The sequence below is a fragment of the Tupaia chinensis genome, unplaced genomic scaffold, assembly GCF_000334495.1.
Source record: "Tupaia chinensis unplaced genomic scaffold, TupChi_1.0 Scaffold141490_1, whole genome shotgun sequence".
Taxonomy (NCBI): domain Eukaryota; kingdom Metazoa; phylum Chordata; class Mammalia; order Scandentia; family Tupaiidae; genus Tupaia; species Tupaia belangeri.
This window is the reverse complement of record NW_006201352.1, coordinates 523,987-550,458: the sequence shown is the minus strand read 5'-3', so window position 1 is coordinate 550,458 and position 26,472 is coordinate 523,987. Positions and strand designations below refer to the sequence as shown.

The 26,472-nt window shown below is 43.4% G+C and overlaps 1 protein-coding gene and 1 pseudogene across 1 annotated transcript in view; both read right to left on the bottom strand.

Annotated features, from left to right (window-relative positions):
• SLC2A9 (solute carrier family 2 member 9) overlaps window positions 1-26,472 on the bottom strand; it is a 273,661-nt gene that overhangs the window by 57,550 nt on the left and 189,639 nt on the right. Inside the window, exon 8 of the mRNA XM_014581981.2 lies at window positions 14,762-14,872. Within this exon, the coding sequence (XP_014437467.1) occupies window positions 14,762-14,872 (111 nt within the window). The remainder of the gene's footprint in view (window positions 1-14,761; window positions 14,873-26,472) is intronic.
• LOC106733225 (V-type proton ATPase subunit G 1 pseudogene) lies at window positions 23,432-23,797 on the bottom strand (annotated as a pseudogene).

Below are 26,472 nucleotides of genomic sequence, written 5' to 3'. Positions count from 1 at the left end.
TATATATATATATATAAATTTCTATTTATCCTTAGTAAACATATTGGTAAAAGATTCATGGACATATACTGTCACTGCTATGCTATTAATACTAATGAGGAAAAATAAACAACCTGGAAGTCCACCAACAATTGAATTGGTTGAATAAGTACTGGAACATTCAGATAATAAATATGTGGGAATTAACAGTCTTTTAAATAACTTTAAGTAGCATAAAAAATCCTTAAGTTATAATGTTCTTATCTTTTTTAGAAAAAAGCTATTTACTTATTTATTCTATGAATAAGAGGGAGAGAGAGAGAGAGAAACAGATCCCCACCAGGGTCTTGATGCCATGATCCAGCCCCAGCGTCCACCAGCCTCAGACCACAGGCATGTGTATGCTCAGCACATGCATGACAGGAGCCTGAAGTCGTCTCTTGTGGGCCAGCCTGGCAGAGTGCTGTGTTTATGGCCCACCATCCGGGCCCAGGCTCTGATGTTCAGTGAAAAGGCCAGGACATAAAGCCATGTATCCTTATACGTACAGTTACATAGATTATAACTGTAGTAAGCTCATACAACTTAGAACAAAATATAAGAAACATTAATAATGACTAACTATGCTTGGAGGAATATATGACTATTTCATTGGTTTTTAAACATACTTATATTTCAACTTTCCAAGTTTTTTGCATGAGCTTTTTCTTTTCTTTTTTATTTGCCAGAGAAGGTATGCGTGCTTTCTAGACAGAGAGAGAGGGAGGGAGAAGAGAGAAAGTGAGAAGGCACCCCTATGATGGGGCATGGTCACACTACAATCCCTTCTCTATTTCTCTCTTCTTTCAGGATTTTGGGCATGCACATATATGTGTCCAGTATGCTTTTCAAGCCAGCAGGTCCAGGACTTGATCCACATGGTCCGCCATGTGGGATCCATCTGTCTTAACCATGAAGCCATGGGTTGGCCCTCTGCATGAATATTTTTACTTAAAAAATTAAAAGACTGAGCTTCCACCTCTCCAACAGAATCCAGTTCCATCTCCAACTCCCTGGTGAAACCGAGGACCCTGAGGCAGGGCCGGTCACTGGCCACAGCCCAGCTTCCTGAACCCCAGAGTTCCCCCTGTCTGTAAGCCCACAGGCAGGTTCCACCTCTCCAACAGAACAAGTTCCATCTCCAACACCCTGGCAAAACCGGGACCCTGAGGCAGGGCCGGTCACTGACCAAAGCCCAGCTTCCTGAACCCCAGAGCACCTCCTGTCCGTAAAATAGGCAGTTCTTGTTCTTCTTCTTCTTTCTCTCCTTCTTCTCTCCTTTGTTAATCTCCTACTCCACCTTAGCCCACAGGCAGCTTTCACCTCTCCAACAGAACCCAGTTCCATCTCCCACTCCCTAGAGAAACTCCTCTTGTGGAGAGCACATTGCTAAACATAGCCGAAGAGAGACTTTGGCACACAATTGACCACAGCAAAAGGGAAGCACACTTGTTTCAAGTTGAGGAAACATTCTCCAAAAAGGTATTCAAAAGTGAATACATCTCCCAATGGCTAGAAGTAGAAGACAAGCCTCAGGTCTGAATAAATCAGGAAATATGTCTCCATCAAAAGAACACAATAACTTTCTTCTACCTCTTGAAAAAGTAGAGAAAGTTACCAAAATGTCAGAGAAAAAATTAGGAACATTCATGGTGACAAAACTATGAACTGGAACAGAAAAGAGACTTTGAACTACAAGAGATTAGGAAGTCCTTCCATGATATGAAAGAAGAAATGGACACTATATAAAAGAATCATATGGAACTATTAGAAATGAAGTGTGTAATACAGGAAATAAAAAACTCTCTAGAAAGTATTAAAAGTCTAGTATACCATGCTGAAGATTGAATCTCCAATGTAGAAGATTAAAAAATCTGACCTAGGAAAAAAACACCAAAAAGATAGAGAAAATAACAAGAAAACATGAGGATAATATACGTGAAATACTAAATTCCATTAAATGTCCAAGCATTCGAATAATTGGTATTCCAGAAAGTGAAGAAACTGATAAGGGCATGGGAAATCTATTCTATGAAATCCTGGAAGAAAACTTTTCAAGTCTAGAGAAATATTCACACATCCAGACCCAAGAAATACAAAGGACCCCAAATAGAATCAAACCAAGATCTTCCCCAAGATACATCTTAGCCAGACTGACCAAGACCACAGATAAAGACATGATACTAAAATTGGCAAGAGAGAAATGACAAATGACCTACAAAGGTCATCCCATCAGGCTAATAGCGGACCTTTCAATGGAAACAATGTAAGCAAGGAAAGAATGGCAAGACATATTGAAAGTGTTAAGAGAGAAACAATTCCAACCAAGATTATTATACACAGCATGATTATCCTTCATATGGGGAAAAAAAGATTAAAATCTTCTCAGACAAACAAAACCTTAAAGAATTTGCTAACGCCAGACCAGCTCATTAAGAAACTGAAGAGAGTGCTGTTCCAGGAAAACTAAAGAATAAACATCTAGGGATAAGGGAATAAAAGTTAACCAAGATGATGACCAACTTGAAGGTAGGATCCAGTCTGGAAATATCGATAATAACATTGAATGTTAATGAATTAAACTCTAGAAAACAGAAACTCTCTACCTGTTGCCTACAAGAAACGCATCTCATGGATAAAGACATACATAGACTAAAAGTGAAGGGCTAGAAAAAGATATTCCATGCAAATGGGAACCAAAAAAGAGCTGGAGTCATGATACTAATTTCTAACAAAATAGACTTTAAAACCAAAACTGTTTGAAGAGACAAAGAAGGGCACTATATTGTAGTAAAAGGATTAATATAGCAAGAAGATGTAACACTTATAAATATCTATGCAACTAGCCCAGGAGCACCCAATTATGTGAAGGAAAGACTGCTAGATCTAAAAGGAGAAATAGACTGCAACACACTAATTTTTGGGGACCTCAACAACCCACACTGTCTTCTCTGGACAGATCATCTGGATAAAAACTAAGAGATAAAATATCTAAACGAAACCATAAAACAAACAGATTTAACTGACATCTATAGAACTTTCCACCCAAAAACCATGAGATACATATTTTTCTCACCCCTGCATGGGATCTTTTCAAATATTGACCACATTGATAGGGCATAAGGCAAGACTCTACATATTCAAAGGCATAGAAACTATATTCAGCATCTTCTCCAACCATGATGGAATTAAACTTGATTTTAATTTCAAGAGAAATCTTCAAAAACACACAAATATATGGAAACTAAATAACCTGCTCCTGAATTACTTCACAACTACTGAAGAAATAAAGACTGAAATAAAAAAATTATGGAAGCCAATGATTATGAGGACATGAGTCTCCATAATCTTTGGGACACTGCAAAAGCAATCAAAAGAGGGAAGTTTCATAGCAATCAGTGTACATAAGAAGAAGATGGAAAGAAGGCAAATGGATCACCTAACATCATGCCTCAGAGAATTGAAAAAGCAACAGCAAAAAAATTAAAAAAAAAAAACCCTAGGAGAGAAGAATAATAAAAATCCGAGCAGAAATAAATGAAATAGAAAATAAATGAACTATACAGAAAATCAATGAAAGTAAAAGCTGGTTCTTTGAAAAGATAAACAAAATTGATACACCACTAATGAGACTTATTAAGAAGAAAGAAAGGCACAAAGTAAATCAAATTTGCAGTGAAGCTGGCAATGTCACAACAGACATAACAGGAATACAAAACATCATTAGAGGATACTATGAACAACTATACGCCAACAAACAAGAAAATCTGGGTGCGATGGACAAATTCCTGGACACATACAATCTACCAAGATTGAACCAGGAGAATATAGAAAATCTGAATAGGCCCATAACAAGTCAGGAGATTGAATCAGTAATAAATAACCTTCCAACAAAGAAAAGCCCTGGTCCTCATGGCTTCACCTCTGAATTCTATAACACTTTCAAAGAAGATATAACTCCCATTCTGCTCAAGTTATTTCTAAAGATCCAGAAGGTGAATCTCTCCCTAATTCATTCTATGAAGCCTCTATCACCCTTATTCTTAAAACAGATAAGGACAGAAAAAAAAAGGAAAACTATAGACCAATATCTCTGATGAATATACACGCAAAGATACTAGCAAATTGTATCCCTGATGAATATAAATGCAAAGATACTAGCAAATCGTATCCAACAACATATAAAAAAAGATTATACATCATGACCAGGTAAGCTTTATTCCAGGGATGTAAGGATGGTTCAACATATGAAAATCATAAATGTAAAACACCATATTAACAGAAAGAAAGATAGAAACCATATGATTATATCAATTGATGCAGAAAAAACATTTGATAGGATACAACATTCATTCATGATCAAGACTCTCAGCAAAATCGGCATAGAAGGGTTATTTCTCAACGCAACAAAAGCTATCTATGAAAAACCCATAGCAAACATTATCCTGAATAGAGAAAAGCTGAAAGCTTTCCACTAAAAATGGGTACAAGACAAGGATGCTCAATTTCTCCACTCCTTTTCAATATAGTACTTGAAGTACTCACCAACACAATCAGAAAAGAGGAAAAAATTAAAGGCATTCAAATAGGAAAAGAAGAGGTGAAACTCTCTGTATTTGCAGATGACATGACTGCATACATAGAAGACCCAATGGTATCCATGAAAAAATTCCTGGAAGTAATGCATGAATACAGTAAAGTTGCAGGATACAAAATCAACATACAGAAATCTATAGCATTTCTATACATGAACAGCAGGCAGACTGAGTCAGAACTGAAAAAAGTAATTCCATTTTCCATAGCCACAAAAAGTATAAAATACCTAGGAATAAATCTAACCAAAGAGGGACCAGCAGTTAGTGTAATGGCTATGTCGCTGGACTCCCATGCAGTCGACCACGGTTCACGTCCCGGATCTGGTGGTTTAAACTCATGCTGGGCGCATGTGCGTGTGTGCCCAAGATCCCGAGAGGAGAATGGAGGAGAAGGGATTGCGGTGTGGCCATCCTCCCTGGGGGTGATTTTTCTTTTTCTGTCTCTCTGTCTCTCTCTGTCTGTCTGGTGAGTGCATGCGCCCTATAGCAAAAACCTCTCCAAAAAAAAAGAAAAAAGAAATCTAACCAAAGAAGTTAAAGACTTCCACAAGGAAAACTATGAGAAGCTAAAAAAAGAAATTGAGAATGACATAAAAAGTGGAAAGACATTCCATGTTCCTGGATTGGAAGAATTAATATAATCAAAATGGCAATCCTACCCAAATTAATTTACATATTTAATGCAATCCCAATCAAAGTACCAGAGACATTCTTCACAGATCTAGGAAAAAACAACCATACAATTTGTCTGGAATCATAAAAGAGCTCATATTGCCAAAGCAATCCTGCACAGGAAGAGTGGAGAGGGTGGCAACTCACTCCCTAACCCAGCAATATACTACAAAGCCATGGTAATCAAAACAGCATGGTACTGGCACAGTAACAGACAGGTGGAATAGTGGAACAGAATAGAGTCCCCAGAAGTAAACTCCCAAACATATAGCCAATTTTTTGGACAAATAGTACCAGTCACACCATTGGGAAAAGGAAAACCTGTTTAGCAAATGGTGCTAGGAAAACTGGATATCCAACTACAGAAAGATGAATCTGAACCCCTACCTCTCACCATTGACAAAATCAACTCAAAGTGGATCAAAGATCTAAACCTAAGACCTGAACTATAAAACTCCTGCTGGAAAACACGGGAAACTCTGAGAGACATTGATGTAGGCAAAGACGTCTTAAGTAAATCCCCCAAACACAGTCTATAATCCCAAAAATAGATAAATGGGATTACATCAGATTAAGAAGTTTCTGCATGGCAAAAGACACGGTAATTAGTGTGAATCGACAGCCCTCAGAATGGGAATCTATTTTTTGTAAACTATACATCAGACAGGGGACTGATAAGCAGAATACACAAGGAACTCAAGCAGCTGTCCCAAAAAAGATGATCAACCCTATTAAAAGATGGGAGAATGCGTTGAAAAACCACTAAGGATGACATATGAACAGCAAAAAGACATATGAAAAAATGCTCCACATTCCTCATTGTAAGGGAGATACAGATCAAAACCACAATGAGATACCACATAACACAAGTCAGAATGACCAAGATTTAAAAAAAAAAAATGATAAGTGCTGGCTAGGGCGTGGTGAAAAGGGACCTCTTTTTCTTGGCTGGTGGGGATGAAAATTGGCCCAGCCACTGTGGAGAACAATTTGGAGATTCCTCAAAGCTCTACGAATAGAACTACCATATGATTCAGCAATCCTACTCCTTGGTATCTACCCAAATGATGGAAGAATCCTTAGTCAGAAAAGTGCTTGTACATCAATGTTTATCGCAGCATTATTCACAATTGCTAAGATATGGAACCAACCCAAATCCCCATGAACAGATGAATGGCTTGAAAAAGCATGACCCATATACTCTATGGAATACTACTCAGCCATAAAAATCAACAAGATCCTGGCCTTTGACAGAAAGTGGAGGAATATGGAAGATTTACTGCAGAGTGAAGCAAGCCAGGCTATGAAGGAGAGACATTGCATGTCTTCGTTTAATATATATTGATTGTCTGCACCCTATGGCAGAAACTAAATGGCTAAAGGATATAGAAACATAGTAAATGGTTGTGAATACCAGATACTGTGTGGGAAGAGGGAGGGTGAAGGAGTAGTCTGAGGAAGGACATTAAAGGGAAAAACAGAGAGGCAAGGCATTTATGGGACAAGGAAATGGGTTATTATCTGTTGAGCTAAAGTGCAGAGATGCAAATTATTGTCCACTGAGTCAAAAGCCCTTATTCTTTCACTATTGTCAACGATCTCTAATATACCTACTGGCAAATTTTCATAACTACATAAAAGGTATCTTTGCTACAATCTAAGAATGTCATAGTCATTCTTGTGGCTAACAGAGCCCAAAGTTGGGCTGGCAGTAAAATCAAAGGCTGATTTCAACTGGAATATGTGGGAAGTTACTCTCAAAAGCATGTTAGAGGAGTTGGGCTCACAGTCACTGGGAGACAATGTTACACTGAGATCAATGAGTGTTACATGTGGGAGTCGACAAGGGTGACATTGTCACACTGATAGTAAAGTGCTGCACTGTCAAACTGAGATTAATAGGTGTGTAACATTGTTATACTGGGATCAACATATGTACATTAAGATCAATGTGTGTTACCTTGTACTAATATCAATAGATGTTACACTGAGATCAGCATATAATATATTGTTATACTGAAATTAACATAGTCTGGTTACTGACTTCAGTGTTTGAAGAGTTTTTAAGTTTTGCTGTGTGTCATCCACAATTTCAGTGTGGCAACATGAACCCCAAACACAGTTGAAAACCTTTATCTTACATTGTGTTGCTGACATTTAAGAGCTTTGAGAGAGCTGGCTGTTTGTTTCCCTTAAGTCTCTGAAAGATCCAGTAACCTGAATGAGTGAAAAGCAGGAAACATTCTCCCAGATTTGGAAATAATCTTTAAAGGTGGTTTAGGAAGACACCAAGGAGATGGCTTTGAAATAGATAGAGGGAACTAAAGCAACCCTACACATCCTCACAGGAAACTGGCTCAGTTTTCAGGACTTCACTCTTCCTCCTTCCCTCCTGAAGTCCCATTAAAGTGCAACCTGTCAAAACCTATTAGAGTGATCATGGTATGTCTACTCAACATTAAAATAATTAGTAAAGAAATCAACCCAAGACAAATAGTGGCTTCTGAAGGTTACTGATGTTAGGTGGGGATTGTCTGACTCCTGATACTCCCACAAAACCCCTTCTGGGACTCCCAGTCAACAGGGTCATTTATCCAGCTAACAGCCATTTCCCTAGTGCCCTTCCCCACATGCTAGGACTTCTGATAGAATGATAATCATAACCTTTTAAATTGTCTGATTATGATTTTTAAAATCAACTTTATCAAGGTATGGTTGTTATTAAATAAAATATACCCATGTTAAATATATAATTTGTTATGTTTCAACAAATTTATTTATGTAACCACAACTACAATCAAGCTATAGACCATTTCTATTATTGCAAACATTTTTCATATGTCCCTTCTCCCACCTGAGGTGAACGCTGATCTGTTTTCTAGCACTAGGGTTAGAGTTGTCATTTCTAGCTCTCACATTAATTGTTATCACGTTTTTGAGATCCACCCACATTGCTGTATATATCAATAGTCCCTCTTACTGCTGAGCAGTACTACGTGGACACATCACAATTTCCTTCTCTATTTCCCCGTTGGTGGGCATTGGGTGGTTTCGTGTTCAGCTTCGATGAATAAAGCTGTTATGAACACTGGTATTTGAGTTCCTGTGTAGACATGTAATTTGTTTTCTTTTGAGTAAATATTGATGTGTGGGTTAGCTGGGTTGTATGGATAAAAGGTTTATTAAAAAAATTGTCCAAATGCACTCCAAAGGAGCTGTATCATTTTAAAGTCCCACCAGCAGTGTACAAAGAAACTTTAAAAAAAATCATGAAAAAATAAGATTAAAATATGAGTTTATTTGGTACACAAAGTATTGAAATCCATGCAGTTTTTCCAGCATATGTACTTTCCATGAACTTTTTGAAGGTCATGAGTTCCAGTTGCTCCACATCCTTGCAGCATGTGGTATTATCAGTTGATTAAATTTTGGTCATCCTTAGGGTGAATAATGGTGCCTTATTGTGGATTTAATTTTAGTTTTCCTGATAACTAATGATGGTGGGGATCTTTTAATGTGATTTTTCATCTTGTATATCTCTCTGGTAAAACATTCGTTCAAGTATCTTGCTCACTTTAAGTGGAATACTGGTCTTTTTACTGTTAAGTTCTAAGAGCTTTTTTATATATCCCTAGTTCTACTCCCCTGCCAGATGTCAGCGTCTTGCCCATGTTCTCCCAGTCAGCGTCTTGCCTTTTCATTCCCTTAACAATGCCTGTGAGTTAGTTTTTAATTTTGATGAAATCCCATTTATGAATTTTTAAATATGGTTGATGATTTTTGTATCCCATCTACGAAATCTTTGCCTATTCCCAATATTGTAGACCCTTATTTTCCTTTCTAGAGGTTTTAAATAGTTTGAGTTTTTCAGTTTAAATAACATGGTCCATTTTAAGTTAACTTTTGTGTAGCACATAATAAAGATTGCCATTCTTTTTAAAATATGACTATCTGGTTTTTATGGCACCATTGTTGAAAAACTATCCTTCCCCATTGAATTACTTTGGCAATTTTTTAAGGGTTTTTTGTCTTAGGGCATGTACTCTTACTGGAGAGAGAGAGGGACAGAGAGACAGAGAGACAGAGAGAGACAGAGAGACAGAGAGAGGGAAAGTGAGAAATCACCCCCCCCCAAGGGGATTGGACATTCCACAACCCTCCTCCTCCATTCTTCTCCTGGGATCTTGGGCACACATGCACATGGGCCAAGCATGAGTTTCAGGCCCCCAGGTCTGGGACTCGCCCCCCGGTCAGCCATGTGGGAGCCCAGTGACGTGACCGCTCTGCCATCTGCTGGCGTCTGCTCAGGCAGTGTTGTAATTCTGTTTCATTAATCTGCGTGGTTAAAATGAGAGAAATCTCCAGTCTGAAATGCCATAGGCTAGAAGTCTGAGATCCAGGCATTGTCAGTGCCTTGCTCCTTTTGAAGGTTCCAGGAAAAGGTCTGTCCCAGGCCCCACTCCTGGTTCCTGCTCTCTCTTGACTCTTGGCAGCATACTTACGACAGTCACACGGTGCTCTCCCTTTCCCCCGTGTGCATGTCTGTCCCCAGATTTCCCTTTTCTACAAAGACAGTTATTTTGGTCTAGGGGGGCCCAACCGACTTCAGTATAATCTCACCTTACCTGAACTAGTTACATCGACTCAACAATGATCTTATTTCCTTATCAGGTCACATTCTGAGGTACCGAAGAATTCAGCATATGAACTTGGAGGGGGGAAGGAGCACAATTTATGAACATTTATATGTTATTGGCATATAACATTTATATGCCAACCACTGTGAATTACTATGTAAATTTCACAGTAATACCTGTTGAAATGGACCTTTTTCCCAGTGAATGAATATAAAATACATTTAAAATTTGGAAAAAAGTAAAGAAAAGTATTGGAGTCAGTAACTGACCCGAGCTCACCCAGCCAGGAAGTACAGGGTCAGAAGGTCACAGAGTCCAGGCACTCCGCCGACATCCTCTTTCTTCCCTAGTGGTACTAGCTCTGATGTCCCTAGACTCATCACTGAACTGCAAAGGCTTTGATTCTGAAATCCTGGAATGCATTGGGAGGCCAGTGTGTGTGTGTGTGGGGGGGGGCACTGTAAGCAGAGGGAACAGGTATGGATTACTTTTGTTGCTTCAACCCTATCTCATAGTCCACACTTGCAGATTACAAAAACTAACTGCAAGCAGGAATGATTTGAGAAGGCGCAGACTGAGTTTGTAGCAGCCTGCGCCCCGGCTGGCTCTGCAGAGCCCCTCTCCTCACGGCAGGGCGTGCTCAGCCTTGTGTGGCCCAGATAATCTGCACCAGAAGTTCGCTCATGGGGAACTTAATGCCGCACCGAAAACATCCATTTGGAAAGCCAGCTGTTTCTGCAACACGGCAATGATCTATGGCTGCCCAAGCTGACGAGCAATGCCTTGAGCCAAAATTAATTGCAGAACAAATGAACAAAATTGTCTTCCCCATCTCAATTTTATTAGGACCTGGAGCCATTTTCATAGACTGTCAAAATCTCCATAAAGGAAGGAAAAAAACTAGGAAGTCCTTTTTGAAAGGCAATTACTTCAAAGGGCTGGATGAAATTGTATATGTGTGTGTGTGTATGTGTGACATATATATATATGTCAGAAAAGGTACAACACGTTTTTGCATTGAAAAATAATATTTATACAAACACTATGTGCATAGAATAGAAAGGAGTCTTCAGTAAGTTCATGAAAATGCATATTATGAAAAAAATATTTATAGATTTATTTTTTTGCACCAGATAACTTGGTACTTTAATTGCATTTTTAAAATAACTACTTATTTTATTTCATTTATTATTATTTTCTAATTTACTATAAGGCATGTGGACTCACTAGAGAGAGAGAGAAAAAGTGAGAACAAGCCACCAGGTCCAGGACTTGAACTGCAGTGGGTCATGTGGGAGTCCAGCACCTCAACCACCACACCACCTGCTGGCCCCCTTTTATTTTTATTTTTATGTGGACTTTTAAAGTCCCCTTGCAAAGACAAAGGAATGATTTGTCAAATTTCCTTGGCTAGTCTGATTGCAGGTGATTTTTTTCTCAATTCCTTTCTATTTTTCTGAATTTTACAAATTTGCCCTAATGAGTTGGCATTGATTTCTTGTAACAACAAGAAATACTTCATAAAAACAAAACCAAGTCCAGTACTTTCCCATCATTTTCATCCCAGACTGGTTGTGTTTTTTCTGATCCAAGTGAAAATTAATAATACAATTGGGTGCCATCGATAACTGAGGCAAGAATTCTGCAGACCAGCCAGACCGAAACATTGAAATATTTTCCCTCTAACACAAAGATTGAAGTAGAATGAAAGACTGAACATCACTCCTCTTCATTTTTTATGACTTCCAGGTTTTTTGTTTGTTTGTTTTGTTTTTTTTTAGTTTTTTTTGCTAGGGCGCGTGCTCTCTCCAGAAAGACAGAGACAGAAAGAAAGTGAGAAATCACCCCCCAGGGGGATGGCTATGCTGCAATCCCCTCACCTCCATTCTCCTCTCAGGATCTTGGGCACACATGCACATGCGCCCGGTGTGAGTTCAAGCCACTGGGACCGGGACTCAAACTGTGGTTGACCACATGGGAGTTCAGAGACCTAGCCATATGATGCCAACTGCTGGTCCCATGATATCCAGATTTTGAAAAGTGTCTTGTTAGAAGGACCCACTCATTAATCTTATCAGGTCAACTTTGTGAGCATGAGTGAAGATAAATGAGCCACACTTCCAGGTCAGAGTGTTCCTCTCCGACTTTAGCCATCCCTCTCTTTGTTTGGAAGAGAAGCCCTGTGTGTCTTTTGCACCTACCAGAGGAGGCACAGACCCCACACTTACATGGCAGGAGAGACATGAAAGTCTTATAACAAGGGAACTGAAGCTCAGAGAGGTTGCGTGCATTGGTCAACACTACATGACCAACAAGTTCAGAGCCAGGATTTAAAACCAGTTTAGTTTCATTCAAAACCTGAAGTTTCTGCTAGATGTTGAAGCCTCCCAACTTTTCCCTCTAGTGTTCATTCTGCATATTGGAGGTCGAGAGAGTGATGAACTCTGTCTCTTTTCTCTCACCTTTCTTTTTTTTCTTTCTTCTTTCTTTCTATTTTTTTCTTTTCTTTTTTTAAAGAGATTTTTGCTAGAGAGCACATGCACTTGCCAGAGAGACAGAAAGGTGGGGGGGCGGGGTGGGGGGGAATGGCATGCTGCAATCCCTTCTCCTTCATTCTCCTCTGTGGATTCTGGGCATGTACCCACATGTGCCTGGCATAAGTCTCAAGCCACCAGGTGTGAGACTCAAACCATGATGGGACACAGGGGAGCCCAATGCCTCAACTACCTTGCCACCTGCTGGCTCTTGTCTCTTTTGAACATTTGTGCTTATTGTGCAGGTCACTCTCTCTGTTATACTGATGGACTAGAATGTCTCTCCCTCTGTCTTGTGATCTACATGTTTGGGTGATGAAATGGCAGTTATTGTGGTTTAAACACAGCTCCCAGAAGTTCATGTGTTGCGACCTTACTACCATTGTAGCAGTAGTAAGAGGGTGGAAACTGGGACTAACAGATGGCATAATGGTTACATCACTGGACTCCCACATGGTCGACCATGATTCAAGTCCTGGACTTGGAGACTTAAAACTCACACTGGGTACATGTGCATGCGTGCCCAAAATCCCAAGAGGAGAATGGAGGAGAAGGGATTACAGCATGGCCATCCCCCCTGGAGGGCGATTTCTCACTTTATGTCTCTCTGTCTCTGTCTCTCTGGTGAGCACATGCTCCCTATAGCAAAATATCTCTCTTAAAAAAAAGAAGGTGGAAACTTAGTTCAACTATGGTACTGTGAAAGTTGTCCAAATCAAAATGAGTCATTTGCGTCAACTTGTCTTAAACTCTGACTAAATGGAGCCCAGGAAGGCCATAGAGGGTCAGTTCTCATGCAAGTAGGTTCAATGCCAGCTGTCAGAAGACATTGCCAGAATCTTAGCCTTGCACAGAGACCACTGAAACTTTAACCAAAAAGTACTTCTGCAAGAACAACTGCACAGAAACCATCTGTCCAAACAATAGCAATAATGATGCCAACAAATAACAACAATAACAAATAATCTTGTTATTGGTATCAATTCACGTCATTATTGTTCCAAAAACAACTGATGTAAACCCTTCCTTGCTTGTAGTTTTGACTTTAAAATCTGTCTAAAGCTTGTACCTTAGAGTGCATATTCTAGACTGTTTAAATCTGTCTTCTGAGTTATAAGCCTCCTGGGATGTAATTCTTATAAGTCCAAATAAACTATTTTTTTAAATTTTAATCTTATTATTCTTATTTTTTTATACATTCCATTGTTATACATCATTTAGCTTGCAAAAAGAATTTACCCAACATGAAACACACCTTAGACAGTCTAGTTAAGAATACTATGCATCTCGTCATCAACAGGTAATAAACCATTACTGTGCCAAATAAACCCCTGCTTTTACTAAAAATTGTCCTGTTTCTGTAAGGGTTGACATTATTGACATGATGGGGGAGGGGAGCTTAGGGAAGGTGATTAGGATTAAAATAAAGTCACCCGAGTGGAATCCTTAGGTATGCATCCTGGTGACTTTATAAGAACAGGAAGAGGGCCAGCACTGTGGTGGTTAAAGGGCTCAGATCCCACATGGTTGACTATGGTTCAATTTCTGGCCCTGGTGGCTTGAAAAATATGCCAGTCATGTGTGCATGCATGCCCCAAATCCCAACAAGATGCAGAAATGGAGAAGGACTGTGGCTTCATTGTGCCTTGCTGGGAGGTGTTCCCTCCCCCTCCCCAAGCCTTCTACATCTCTGGTGAATGTGTGTGCTCGCTGCTAAGTAGAAATAGTGAAAAGGAGAGGGAGGGAGATCAGAGCTGACGCTCAGACACAGACAAGCCCCTGTTCTCTCAGCTTGTGCTGCCTTGGTTCTCTGTGGAGTTCCCACCACAAGACCCTCGGCAGATGCAGCCCTTGATCTTGGGTCTCCAAAACAGTGAGTGAAACAAACCTCTATTTTTAAAATCAATTATCCAGTCTATTGTATTGAGTTATTAGCAACAGAGTGGACTAGAACAACCAGTAAGAGTTTTGAAACATTCTAAAGGTCACAGCAAGAGATGGAAGTCCACGTGGATGCTGATCCAGACTCCAGGGACGATATGGCCCTCTTTGACAGGGTGTTCATATTGTCCCATTTGTGACGAGGTGAGAGTGCGAAGGAGGGAGCTCTTTATTAAAAGGAGGACAACAGGCAAGTGAAATACAGAAAGGAATGTTCTCCAGGTGGACAAAACGCAGGAAAGAGCTACGTGGCGAACCTCTAAACCCCAGACACGGTGAGAGTGAGAGGGTGTGCTCCCCCAAGGACACGTCCCCGCGGCCCATGCAGTGCTCACGCCCTGCGGTGTTCTCGGGAGTGACTTACAGAGAAGACGGCAGCCAGAGTCTCGATGCCTCCTGTACTCAGGGTGATGTACGGGATCTTTTCCGGGGGGATCCCAGCTTTTCCAAAGATGCTGTTGGTGTAGAACCAAATCTGTAATTCAGGAGAGAAAGAAGGGAGGAAGGTCAGGGAGAATTTTAATCCACATTCCAAATTAAATTCAGGTATAAGTTTTGCTCCTAAATCCAGAGTCACGAGGTGGCACTCCGGGGTGGGTGTGGTCACTTGTTTTCCTCTTTACCCCACATTTCCCCTTTCTTCACTCACAGAACGCCTGCGTTACTGGAAATGACATGTGCCCAGCTGAAGGCTGTGTTTCCCAGTCTTCCTTACAGCTAAACAGAAGGCTTGATGGGGCTTCTAGCAAGGAGCTTTTTAAGTATGTTTTTAATCAAGGAGGTATGCTCCCTTTTTTTTGCCCTTCCTCTTTTCTGCTGTCAAGATGGTGGGTGTGGGACCAGCAGTTAGCGTAATGGCTATGTTGCTGGACTCCCACATAGTCGATCGCGGTTCGAGTCCCAGACCTAGTGACTTAAACTCATGCCAGGTGCGTGTGCATGCGTGCCCAAGATCCCGAGAGGAGAATGGAGGAGAAGGGATTGCAGCGTGGCTATCCTCCATAGGAGGTGATTTCTGGGGGGTGATTTCTCACTTTCTGTCTCTCTGTCTCTCTCTGTCTTTCTGGCGAGGGCATGCACCCTATAGCAAAAAATAAATAAATAAATAAATAAATAACCTCTCCAAAAAGATGGTGGGTGTGATGGTGAGCACTTCAGCAGCCCTTCTTTGGGATCACTAAGTGACTTCAGGACTGCATTGCCATTAATCCCATGGTAACTGTGAGAATCAGAAAAGGTCCCCACTCTATAGATACTTTACCGTCATCCACTGGACATGTTCCCTAATCTATGTTAGGGACAAGGTGAATGAAGCTCCCAGGAATCATGTACTGTACAACCCGAGTAACTGCATAGAGCCCCTGCCTTGGAGTAGAAGCTACTTGCTCAAATGCTGAAGCAGGAAGTTAGAAGGCATTAGCCTGGGTCCCACTGAGTAGAGTGATTCTATAATTTATTGTTCAAACTTGGATACTTTTGAAAGTTTGTAATTTTGTTGTGACAAAAGGGATAAATCAAGACTATCCTTTTAAAAAAAGAATTATTCTATTTAGCTTTATTTTGTTTATTTAAATTTGACCAGAGAGGGACAGAATAAGAGAGAGGGAAAGTGAGAAAGCAAGCCACCAGGTCCAGGACTTGAACCACAGTTAACCATGTGGGAGTCCAGCACTCTTAATCACTAAACCACCTGCTGGTCCCCAAAGGGATAAATCGAGATTGTATGGAGCAAACCAGGATGTGTGGTCCTGGAGCTGCCATACCAGCCCTTCTGACTTACTCCATGTGAGACAGCGGGCTTCCATGTTGCTGAGGGCACTGCCGGGGTTTCTGCTGTGCAAGGTCAGACCTAATCCTAGCTGGCATTTGGGCACCAGACAGTTGCTGAGTAGGAGTGTGACTACCTGGCTGTCCTAAACCAGATGCATGACCTCACACCACCCTGCTGGGATTCCTTGTCCTCACTGGGCCCATCTCGCCAGTCCTGTGAAGAGTCAGAAAACGGTAATGGTTGTCACTATTCATTATTTATTTTGAGGATTCGGATCGATAGGTGCACACAAATGATTTCTGTTTTCTTCTCATCCCAGCCATTGTCTTAAAATTTGAGGCTGGAAGTTTACTGAATGATAGAAAACTCCACAGTCCTAATATTTGAATTTTGATGGGGAAACCTTGGCGGGCCTTTTGGAAACACTTAAATAAAACAGTGTGATCATTGTTCAGCAGAAACGTTAAAGCTCTTTGCTGAAACCCATCGCGCTTAACTTTGTCTGGGCAGGTTCTCACGGTTGGCCATTTCTAGATAAACACTTGTTTCTACAAGTTATCAGACATTTGTTTAGCAAAAATTATTATGCATTGGGGCTGGCAGGCGGCATGATGTTTTAGGGCACTGGACAACTAGGTTCGAGTCCCGAAACTGGCGGCTTGCTTTCTCACTTTCTCGCTCTGTCTCTCTCTCTTGCTTTCACTCTGTCCCTCACTGGTCAAATTAAAATAAATAAATAAAAGTTAAATAAAACAATTCTTTTAAAAAATTATTATACATTGGGGGGGGGGAGATTTAGGACCTGCTTATAGCCACAGAAAGTTAACATTTTAGTGAAGGAAGCAATTCTTCATAGTTAGAGGAACACTTGGAGATACCAGTGAAAACCACCACACAAACTGCTTTGAGCTCACAGGCATCAGCTGGCAGAGATGACCTGTATTGTTCATGTAAAGCAGAGACCGTCCTGTCCTGCCTCTCTCTTTCAAGTGAGTTGGGGAGCGAGGACGTTAGGCTCTACCATGAGCTTGAACGTCTGCCGCCACATCCACAGTGCACACGGCTAGCTCCCGACGAGCTCATGAATTCCTGTAGCTCTTAGCGCTCTGATGAAAGCTAACGTTATTCCAAAATAACTGTTCACTGCATTCGTCTAATACCCTTGAAGGTAACTGTGATCCCCGGTATTTCTTTAGGGCTGAATTCCAGTTTAAAAGCTTTAATCTTCACCTAAATTCATTGACTTTCAGTGGCCAAGGCCAAGGCCAAGGTTCTCTATGGGCCCTTACAGCCCCCGGCTGCCTGCTGCCACCACATAAAGGCGGGGGTTGGGGGGCTCCAACATTGTGTTAATCGCAGCCTTTGCTCTGAGCCCCTGGCCCTAACCAGCTCATGTTCCCGAGATTTCCTGCCTCAGATCCTGCTCAATGCCTACCTTCCTGTGGAAGCTGCACTCCCGCCTCCCACATCACACTGAGCACCTCCTTCCTGGTTCCTCTCACCCCTCACCCTCACATTGCTTCTTCCCTGGTTCCATTCTCCCTGGAGCGACACTGCTGTAGGCGTCCCTTGGCAGTCTTAAATGTTAGTGAAGAGTCATCGTGCATGAATTCTGTGTTGGTTGAGACACAGTTATAAAAAGCGGCACCGAGAGCCAGCTTAATCTCAAATTCATTTATGCATCGAAATGCAGAAATCAGCCCTCCGACACTCTCCCCTAGCCTGGGGCTTGCAGGGGAGTCCGGCTGGCTGCCTTGTCCCCCGCGGGAGGCCTGGGCAGCACGCCGACTGCCCGTCTCATTCTGTTCCCCCTTGTAGCCATTTTCCCTCCTTGCAACCCTTTCCAGAGTGGAAGGTGACTGCCTTCCCCCTTCCCTCTGCTCATGCTGAAGTGTATGTGATCGGACAGTTTGAGGTCATGGTAAAATGCAGAAGCACCGGAAACCTGCAGTGTGTCTTGCTGCGAACCTTCCACAGAGTGCGTCGTGCTGACCTTGTTTGCCAGACAGCTCTGCTCTTGCGGGTTGACGGCAGTCTTCCCACACTGTGGTGGAGGGTGGGTGGAGGGAACAGTGATTCTGGAAGAGCATGGATGGGAATTCCAACCCAGTGCTGCCTCTTAGGGCAGTGTGGCTTTAGGCAAGTGACTTCATGTTTCTGAATCTCCATTTTCCAAAAAGAAAGGTAACAATACTTTGTTTTACGGGGTTCGTATAAAAAAGTTAAATTATGAAGAAAAGCATCCAGCACCAGGTTTGTTATATACTTAGTGTATAACAAAAGTTAAGTTTCATTCTAGAAGTTTCCATCTCTCTATTGAGATGTGATTGATTGCTTCTTGGCTAAAACAAAACAAAACAAAACCAAAGGAAGCAAGGGACCTCTGTACCTGCTTTTCAACCCACCTCTTTCTTTTGGAATGAATCTTTGAGGAGTCTTGCAGGGAGTGAGGAAGGGGTAGGGGCAGAGGGAGAAGGTTTGGGTCTTTTTGATACCCTCTCTCATGTCCCTAAGGCCCTATTCTTTATGTGTAACATTGTGTTTTAGTGACAAAGTATTTTAGCTCCAAGTCATTTTAGCTCCCTCAACAGCTGGTGACAATGACATGTCTAAGGATCAGAGACGCTAAACCCAGGACCACATCATCGACGATGGAAGAGCAGGACTGATGCCGGCCTGCTTGCTTTGGGGGCTGCCGCTCTGCTGTTACACACGCTCTGCTGGGTTTGAGCCTGGCTCTATGGACTTGAGGTTCCTCTTCCATCCACTTGCTCCCCGCAACTCCCATATCGACCTTGGCCTTGATCACAGCTACCCTCGAATTAGAGATAAGGTTTAACCATCTTTTCTACCTAGTTTTCAGGAGCATGAAAACACCTGATTTACCCTGGCTTAGAACGAAGTGATGCTCACAGCTGTGGGCCTAAGACAGGTGCTGGAAGTGCTGGGTAGAACAATAGTGCCCCAAAAGTCTACCCCAAATCCTGGGGACCCAGGAATATTTTACTCTATAGGGCAAAAAGGGATTTGCTGATGGCTATGGGAAGGACTTCGGATGGGGCTTTTCCTGGGTTGTGTGGGTGAGCTGTGAGTGTGATCACTAGGCTCCATAGATGGAGGTGGGAGAGTCCCTGTCAGAGGTGAAAGAATGGAGACAGAAGTCCAAAAGAGAGGCTCGGAGACACTACACTGCTGGGCATGAAGACGAATGATGGGGCCACAGACCAAGGAATTCAGGCAGCTCCTAGAAGCTCAGAATGTCAAGGAAATGGGCATTTCCCTAACCTCTCTGGAAGGAATGTGGCCCTGCCAGCACCTTGATTTAGGACTGCTGACTTCTAGTATGGTAAGATAACTAATTGGTGGTGTTTTTTTGTTTTGTTTTGTTTTGCTTTGTAATTTTGGGTGTGTGTGCTTGCCAGAGAGACAGAGAGAGAAGGGGGAGGTGAGAGAGCACCCCCCAGAGGGGATGGCCACATGCAGTCCCTTCTCCTCCATTCTTTTCTCAGGGCCTGCGGCATGCTTGCACACACACCCAGCATGTTTGTTCAAGCTACCAAGTCTAAGACTTGAACCACACTGTTGGTTATGTGGGACTCTGTGGTTAAGGTATCCAGTCCCGAATTGGTGTTATTTTTAGCCAGTAAAATTGTACTACTTTATTATAGCAGCAATAGGAAACTCATACACTGAGAAAAGATTTAATTCATGTGTGTCATGCATTTTCTGAGAGAGCTGTAAGACAGCAGGTTTCCACAAACACATGGTGATGTACAGGAGCGATTTTGAGGTCTAGAAGACAAGCAAGACCTTCTCATTCGTTAAACTCTGTGTTCCAGGAACTATGTCTAGGCTTCACCTAGGCATAGGGGCAGGGACCCCCTTTCTCCTCCTTCCCTGTTCCCTTTAAGGAGCAGTGGGAACATGCCTCCTTCCTAACCCAAGGGACGAGGAGGGACTCAGCCAGTGGGAGCTCACTTAGGCCCTCTGGGTTCTGTCTTACCTGCTTTCTGCAAGGAGCTGGCCACCTGTTTGTTGGCTCCACTCAGGGAGAGAGCTGTCCTGTGGGGCAGGGGCCTGGGGTTGGTTCCTTTTGCCTATGAATGGGTCAGACCTTAATTCTGGAAGCGCAGAGTTACTACAGTGTGTGAAGTCACACACTCCAGTCTAGTCCACTTGGAACAGAGCCAGCATTTCCATCTCCATCTATCCAGTTCCCGCACCTCTCTCTAACCTGTCTTGAGTTTCAGAGGAGAAAAAAGAAAGCTTATAAATCATGTCCCCTCCCCCCAAAAAAGACTTGTTGCCTACATGACCTATTTGCATTCTCACTACAACCCAGTGAGGTTTGTATTATTGCTCCCACTTAACAGGTGAGGAAACTGAGGCTCGGTCACGTAAGGGCCACACACGTACAAGTGGCAGAGCTGTGATTTGAACTCAGGTCATTCCAAACCTTTCTGCTGCCCTGGATGAGAAGGCATTTGGCCCCTGTTACAGATGACACGAGGGGGTGTAAGTCCTGTAAGAGCAGAGCAGGTGGAGTGGGTGGAGAGCTGAGAGGAGCAGAATGCATCCTGGGAAAGCAGGGCAGGTGGAGTGGGTGGAGAACTGAGAGGAGCAGAATGCATCCTGTAAGAGCAGGGCAGGTGGAGTGGGTGGAGAGCTGAGAGGAGCAGAATGCATCCTGGGAAAGCAGGGCAGGCGGAGTGGGTGGAGAGCTGAGAGGAGCAGAATGCATCCTGGGAAAGGACAGCAGTGGCTACTGGGAAGTGAAGCAAGACCCCCACCGAGGGGAGGGGCTTTGTGCTGGGAGGCCTGCGAGTCTAGGTCCTTCCTCCAAAGTCCCAAGCAAAGGCCATTGGTCACCCTCATCTGCCTTTGCTTCAACTTAGCAACGGAGGTGGAGGTAGGAGCTGACTCTTCTGGCCTGTCCTGTTGGGTAAGTTGCAGCCCTGATTCCAGCTGCTCACCTCACATTTTGCAAGAGTGGATCACTGGCCCTCTCCATGGCTCTCTGGGCATGTAGCGCAGGCCGCAGTGTGGCTGACTTCCCAGAGCGGGGCAACTAAAACCTGCAATCCCAGCTCTGCAAGCAAATGGAGGCCGTGAGCTGGACAGAAGAGGTGGAACCCCTGCAATGCCATGACAGTGAGAACTGGAACACGGACCTCCACACCTCCAACCTCGCTTTGTGTCGTTGATGTGCATGTGAGAACTAAATTGATGACGTATCTAGATGCTCAACACACCGTCATGCTCAGTAAAGGGAGTCTTCGTTTTCATCATAAAAATCCAGAAAGATAAAAAGTAAGGACTCAAATTTTAAAGAGTGGCCAAAGTGCTGGCCCTCGAAGCTTTTCTGAATACCGGACCTCGCCTTGCTCCCCTTCTTACAAATAAGATATAATCCTGTGATCCAGTCCCTAGCTCCAACCGATGCCACCTTTCCGGTCTAGTCTCCTCTGACTCTACATCTGAGTAGCTGAGGCTCAGAGGGTAAGCGTCTCACTTAGGGTGGGGAGTTGGAAGATGCGGGCGCGAACCTGGGGCTCCCTGGTAATTGTAGGGCAGGGCTCATTCAACAAGATAATAGCTCAGATTAGTGAGAATGATCTACGTGGCTGAACTTGTGCTGAGCTTTACATGCATCTTTTTATCTGTCTTCACAATCACTCTACAGCCAGGGAAACTGAGGCAGGGAGTAGTTATGGCAATGTGTCTAACATCCCATGACTCCACAGTTCAGCACGGTGACTTGCATACATGCAGTTGAACCCAGCCCTTGAGCTCTTGACCACCACCTTAGGGTGGCCACACAAAGGGACCCTGTTTAGCTCTCTCTCCCTTCACCAGAACAGAGCAAACTGTTTCAGGGAGATGGTCTCAGTTACCAGGGTAACAGGAAAGTTTAAATTCTTCCATTTAGACTTAGAAAGTGATTTCAGAAGACTCTTTTAAAAACAAATGCTGTTGATAAATGTTTCTAAAATTGCAATTAGAGGTTTTGTGTAAAACCTCTAATGATTTGGACTCCAGAACTCCTAATGGTGGTTTGACAAATCAGATGGATCTTCCAATGGTTTCAGGCCAGAAAAGGGAAAGGTATCAAGTGTTGCTCTAAACCTATCTTAAGTTTTCTTGTCTCTTTCCATCCTTTCCTCTCTTTGTCCCTCCATCCTGGTCTCCTGCCTTCTCTTCCTGCCTCCCATTCTACCCTTTATGGAGGAAGAGCATAGGGCATCTGGCACTTTGCTAGGCGCTGGGGTTCCAGTGGGGACAACGAAGGTGCTGGCCTGCCCGAGGAGACCTGGTCTTGCAAGGAAGAAAGGGGTAACACAATACTCACACCAGTCAGGGTTCGGGGGACATGCCAGAAACAGCAGGCCTCCACCGAGTGAGGAAGTGCCACGGCCGAACTGTGAGCCTCTCTACTCTCATCATACGTAGCCTTCTAACAAGTTTGGGGGTCTAATTTCCAAACCAAGACTGCATGTCAGAAACAGCAAATTTTGAAAATGTATGGGATCGAGAGAAGAAAATGATGCTAGACGCAGTCTCGCTGCTAACAGCAAGGTTGGGGTGACATGAAGGCAAACTGAGCAGTTGCCGTTGTGAGAGTCTTCACGTGTCATTTCCTGTAGTTGTTTTTTTTTTTTTTAAAGTTCATGACAAAGAGTCTTTACTTTTAAATGATATCAGTACACCAAGTAATCACATGTAACAAGTTTGTGAATTCTGTCTACTATCTGATTAAAGGCAGTGCCCAAATGATTACACTAGTAGTCTCTGTTCTATCCTTGAGCCGGAAAGGACTCCTGTAGGCTGGCTGTTGCTTCCTACAGGTTACAAGTAACCACTCACTACTTTTTCATAGATAAAGCCCCTGACCTTCAAGAAAGCACTAGGGGAAAAAAATATTTAATCCCTTTCTTTCTTCGAAGAATCTCCTTTTTTACTAGATCTAAAACACAAAAATTTAACATTGAGATACATGTTACTTGAGCTAAAGGCATAGGAAAACAACATACACCCATTAAATTTCTAAGAAATATGAGGTAAAAAGATGAATTCTTTGGATATGTTCTAAGTCTGTACAAAGAAGCTAGATTTGTTACTCTGCAAAAAGTGAAAGGACCTGCTATAAATACACAGAGATAATTTAATGCCTTTCCCAAGAACACAACTGGAGCTCCGTAATGCTTCATATTCCACGAGGGCATCTAAGACGCCAATCCATGGGGCAGGCACTTCGTTCTTCTCCTATCCGTTTATGAGGCAGTTTTCATGGATTCCTGCCTGGATGTCGCAGACAAAGGTCAGCAGGTTATCCAAGACTTCATTCCTGTTGTGTAGGACGTAATTCTGGAGGATGGTCATCTTCTCCTGGGTCTCCTTCTCCACTTCCGAGCTGCACCTACCGTGGGATCCCAGAGCCGCCGCTTCCTCGGCCTTGAATTCTTTCTCCCTCTGCAGGCGGTACTGTTCACTTTCAGCCTGAGCTGCTTCGTTGCCCTGCTTCAGCCTCCAGTTCTTTCACTTGCAGGCCTCAGACATCTTTTCGGTGGCCCTCTTCTCCGCCTGCAGCAACTGCTGGATCCCCTGCGACTGGCTAGCCATGGCGGCGGCGACTCCAAAACCCTGGCAAGCGGCCTTATGTAGCTAGAGGGCCCCTTGGGTCGGCTGGATTTCCTGTAGTTTTCACGGCAGTTGTGCAGACTGAGTGCCAGTTGAGTATTCCTTATCCGAAATGCTTGGGACCAGACGCGTTTCAGATTTTGGAGTGTTTGCATGTACACAATAAGATGTCCTGGGGGAAGGGACTCAAATCTGAACACGAACTTCATCTACGTTTCATATAAACCTTACACATGAAGCCCAAAGGCAAGTTTGTATGACATTTTTGTGTTCTAGCCTTTTACTGTGACTCGTTACATCAAGGTCAGGTGTGGAATTTTCCACTGTGGCATCATGTTGGTGCACAAATATTTGGGGGTTTTAGAGCTTTTCAGATTTGGGATTTTCAGATAAGGGATGCTCAACCTGTATTACTATAACTAAAAAAAAATTTTTTTGTGTGCTAGAGGGTAAGTGCGCTTGCCAGAGAGGGAGACAGAGAGACAAAGAGCGAGGGAAAGGAAAAAGTACCCCCCATGGAGAATAGTCACACTGCAATCCCTTCTCTCTCTCTGTCTCCCGTTTTTGGGGGGGATTTTGGGCACGCATAGGTGTGTTTCTAAACCGTCAGATATGGGACTTGAACTGCACAGTCAACCATGTGAAATCTAGCTGCTTTAACCACCAGGCCATGGGGCCAGCTCTCAGACTGTGTTAGTATCTCGCCCCCTCCCAGTTTCTCAGGAAACTAAGACCTGAGGAAGTTAGTATGACTGGTTCCTGTGCTCAAATGGAAGGAATCCAGAGGAAGAAAGAGCAATCCAAGGTAAAGAAGAATACTAGCATAACCCCATGCATTCCAGAAGCTTCTGGAAGATAAAAGAAAGCTAAGGCTTCCTTGCACAGGTTTTGACAGTTGACAGTGGTATAATTTTCAGCCCGAGGACTTGGGAGAAACAGTGCCCTCTCTGTCCTCACCTCCTGCTCCTTTTCTTTCTCAAACATACAGATGCCTCCTCGTGTCATGAGCTGCTCTGGGTGCTGGGGACACGGGAGTGACAGGCTAAGCCCAGTCAGGCGAGGGGAGCTGCCCTGGAGGAGCAGGAGCCCCAGCCGCTGCCCTGGCCAAGGGGCCAAGCTCTGTGGTGAGGAGGCTGCGCCACACCGGTGAGGCTCTGACACGCACACATGCCTGGTTTTCATGCGGAGGACAACTGCCCAGGAGGAAGCAGCTGCTGAAAGTAAGTAGCTTTAAGTGGCGAGACTAATTTTAGAGAGGGGAATTTCAAAGCTATTGTGAGAGGGAAGGATAAATAATCTAACATTCATTTCTTTTTTTTGTTTTTTTTTTTTTTTGGAGAGGTTTTTCACCATAGGATGCGTGCGCTCGCCAGATAGACAGAGAGAGACATAGAGACAGAAAGCGAGAAATCACCCCCCAGGGGGGATGGTCATGACGCAATCCCTTCTCCTCCATTCTCCTCTCGGGATCTTGGGCACGTACGCACACATGCCTGGTGTGAGTTTTAAGCCACTGGGTCCAGGACGTGAACCGTGGTCGACTACGTGGGAGTCCAGTGACATAGCCATTACGCTAACTGCTGGTTCCCACATTCATTTCTAAAATGAATTTAGAAATGCTGTAAATAAATGTTAAATCCGATGTTCGTTTGATTTTCCAAAATAAGTGAAAACGACTCATCAACTATTTAGCTTTAATGCACTGCATGCTTAACACAGTGGTTCTGGACTGGGGACAATTTCGCACCCAGGGGACACTGGGCAGTACCTGGAGATTTGGGGGTTCTCACAGGTGGTGGGGCTGCTGACACCGGGGGGGGGTGCAGAGCCTGGGTTATGACTGAACATCTTACAGCACACAGGACAGCCCCTCATGATGGTGGATTTCCCAGCCCCAAACATGATTGGATCTGAGTCTGAGCAATGCTGGTTCAGTGCAAGGTGCCTGAGCCTTAGAGACAGGCCAGCCAAGCCTGAGGGGAGGCGGGGTGGCAATCAAGGGCACCAGGCGGTGTGACAGAGCAGGGCAAATCCCCACACCCCTTACCGCCCCAACGCAGGAACTTGGGTGAGTCCTTGGCCCCCTCTTTGTAAATCTTAGTTTCTTCATCTAGAAAATGGGGATGGTTTCACCTCCCTGCAGGACTGTTTGGGGCTAGAGTGAGATGATGAAAGGGGAGGCCACCCGGCAGAATTTACAAACATCTCCAATGACAGGCTATGTTTCCCTAAGTAATTCCTGATATGATCAAGGTAGCAGGGGACTGGCAGGTGATGTGCTGGTTAAAGCGCTGGACTCCCACATGGCCGACTGTGGTTCGAGTCTCGGACCTGATGGCTTACTTTCTCTCTCTTCCAGTCTGACTCTGGTCAAATAAAATAAATTAATTAATAGCATATGTTCTTTAAAAAACAAAAACCAAAAACCAAAAAAACCAAAGTGAGCAGGGTCAGCAGGTAGTATAGAGATTAAGGTGACTGGATCCCACATGTTACTCTTCACAGTTCGAGTCCTGGACCCAGCGGCCTGAAAATCATGCTGGGAACTTGTGCTCAAAATCCTATGAGGAGGGACCAGCAGTTAGCATAATGGCTATGTCCCTGGACTCCCACATAGTTGACCGCAGTTCGAGTCCTGGACCTGGTGGCTTAAACTCACGCAGGAT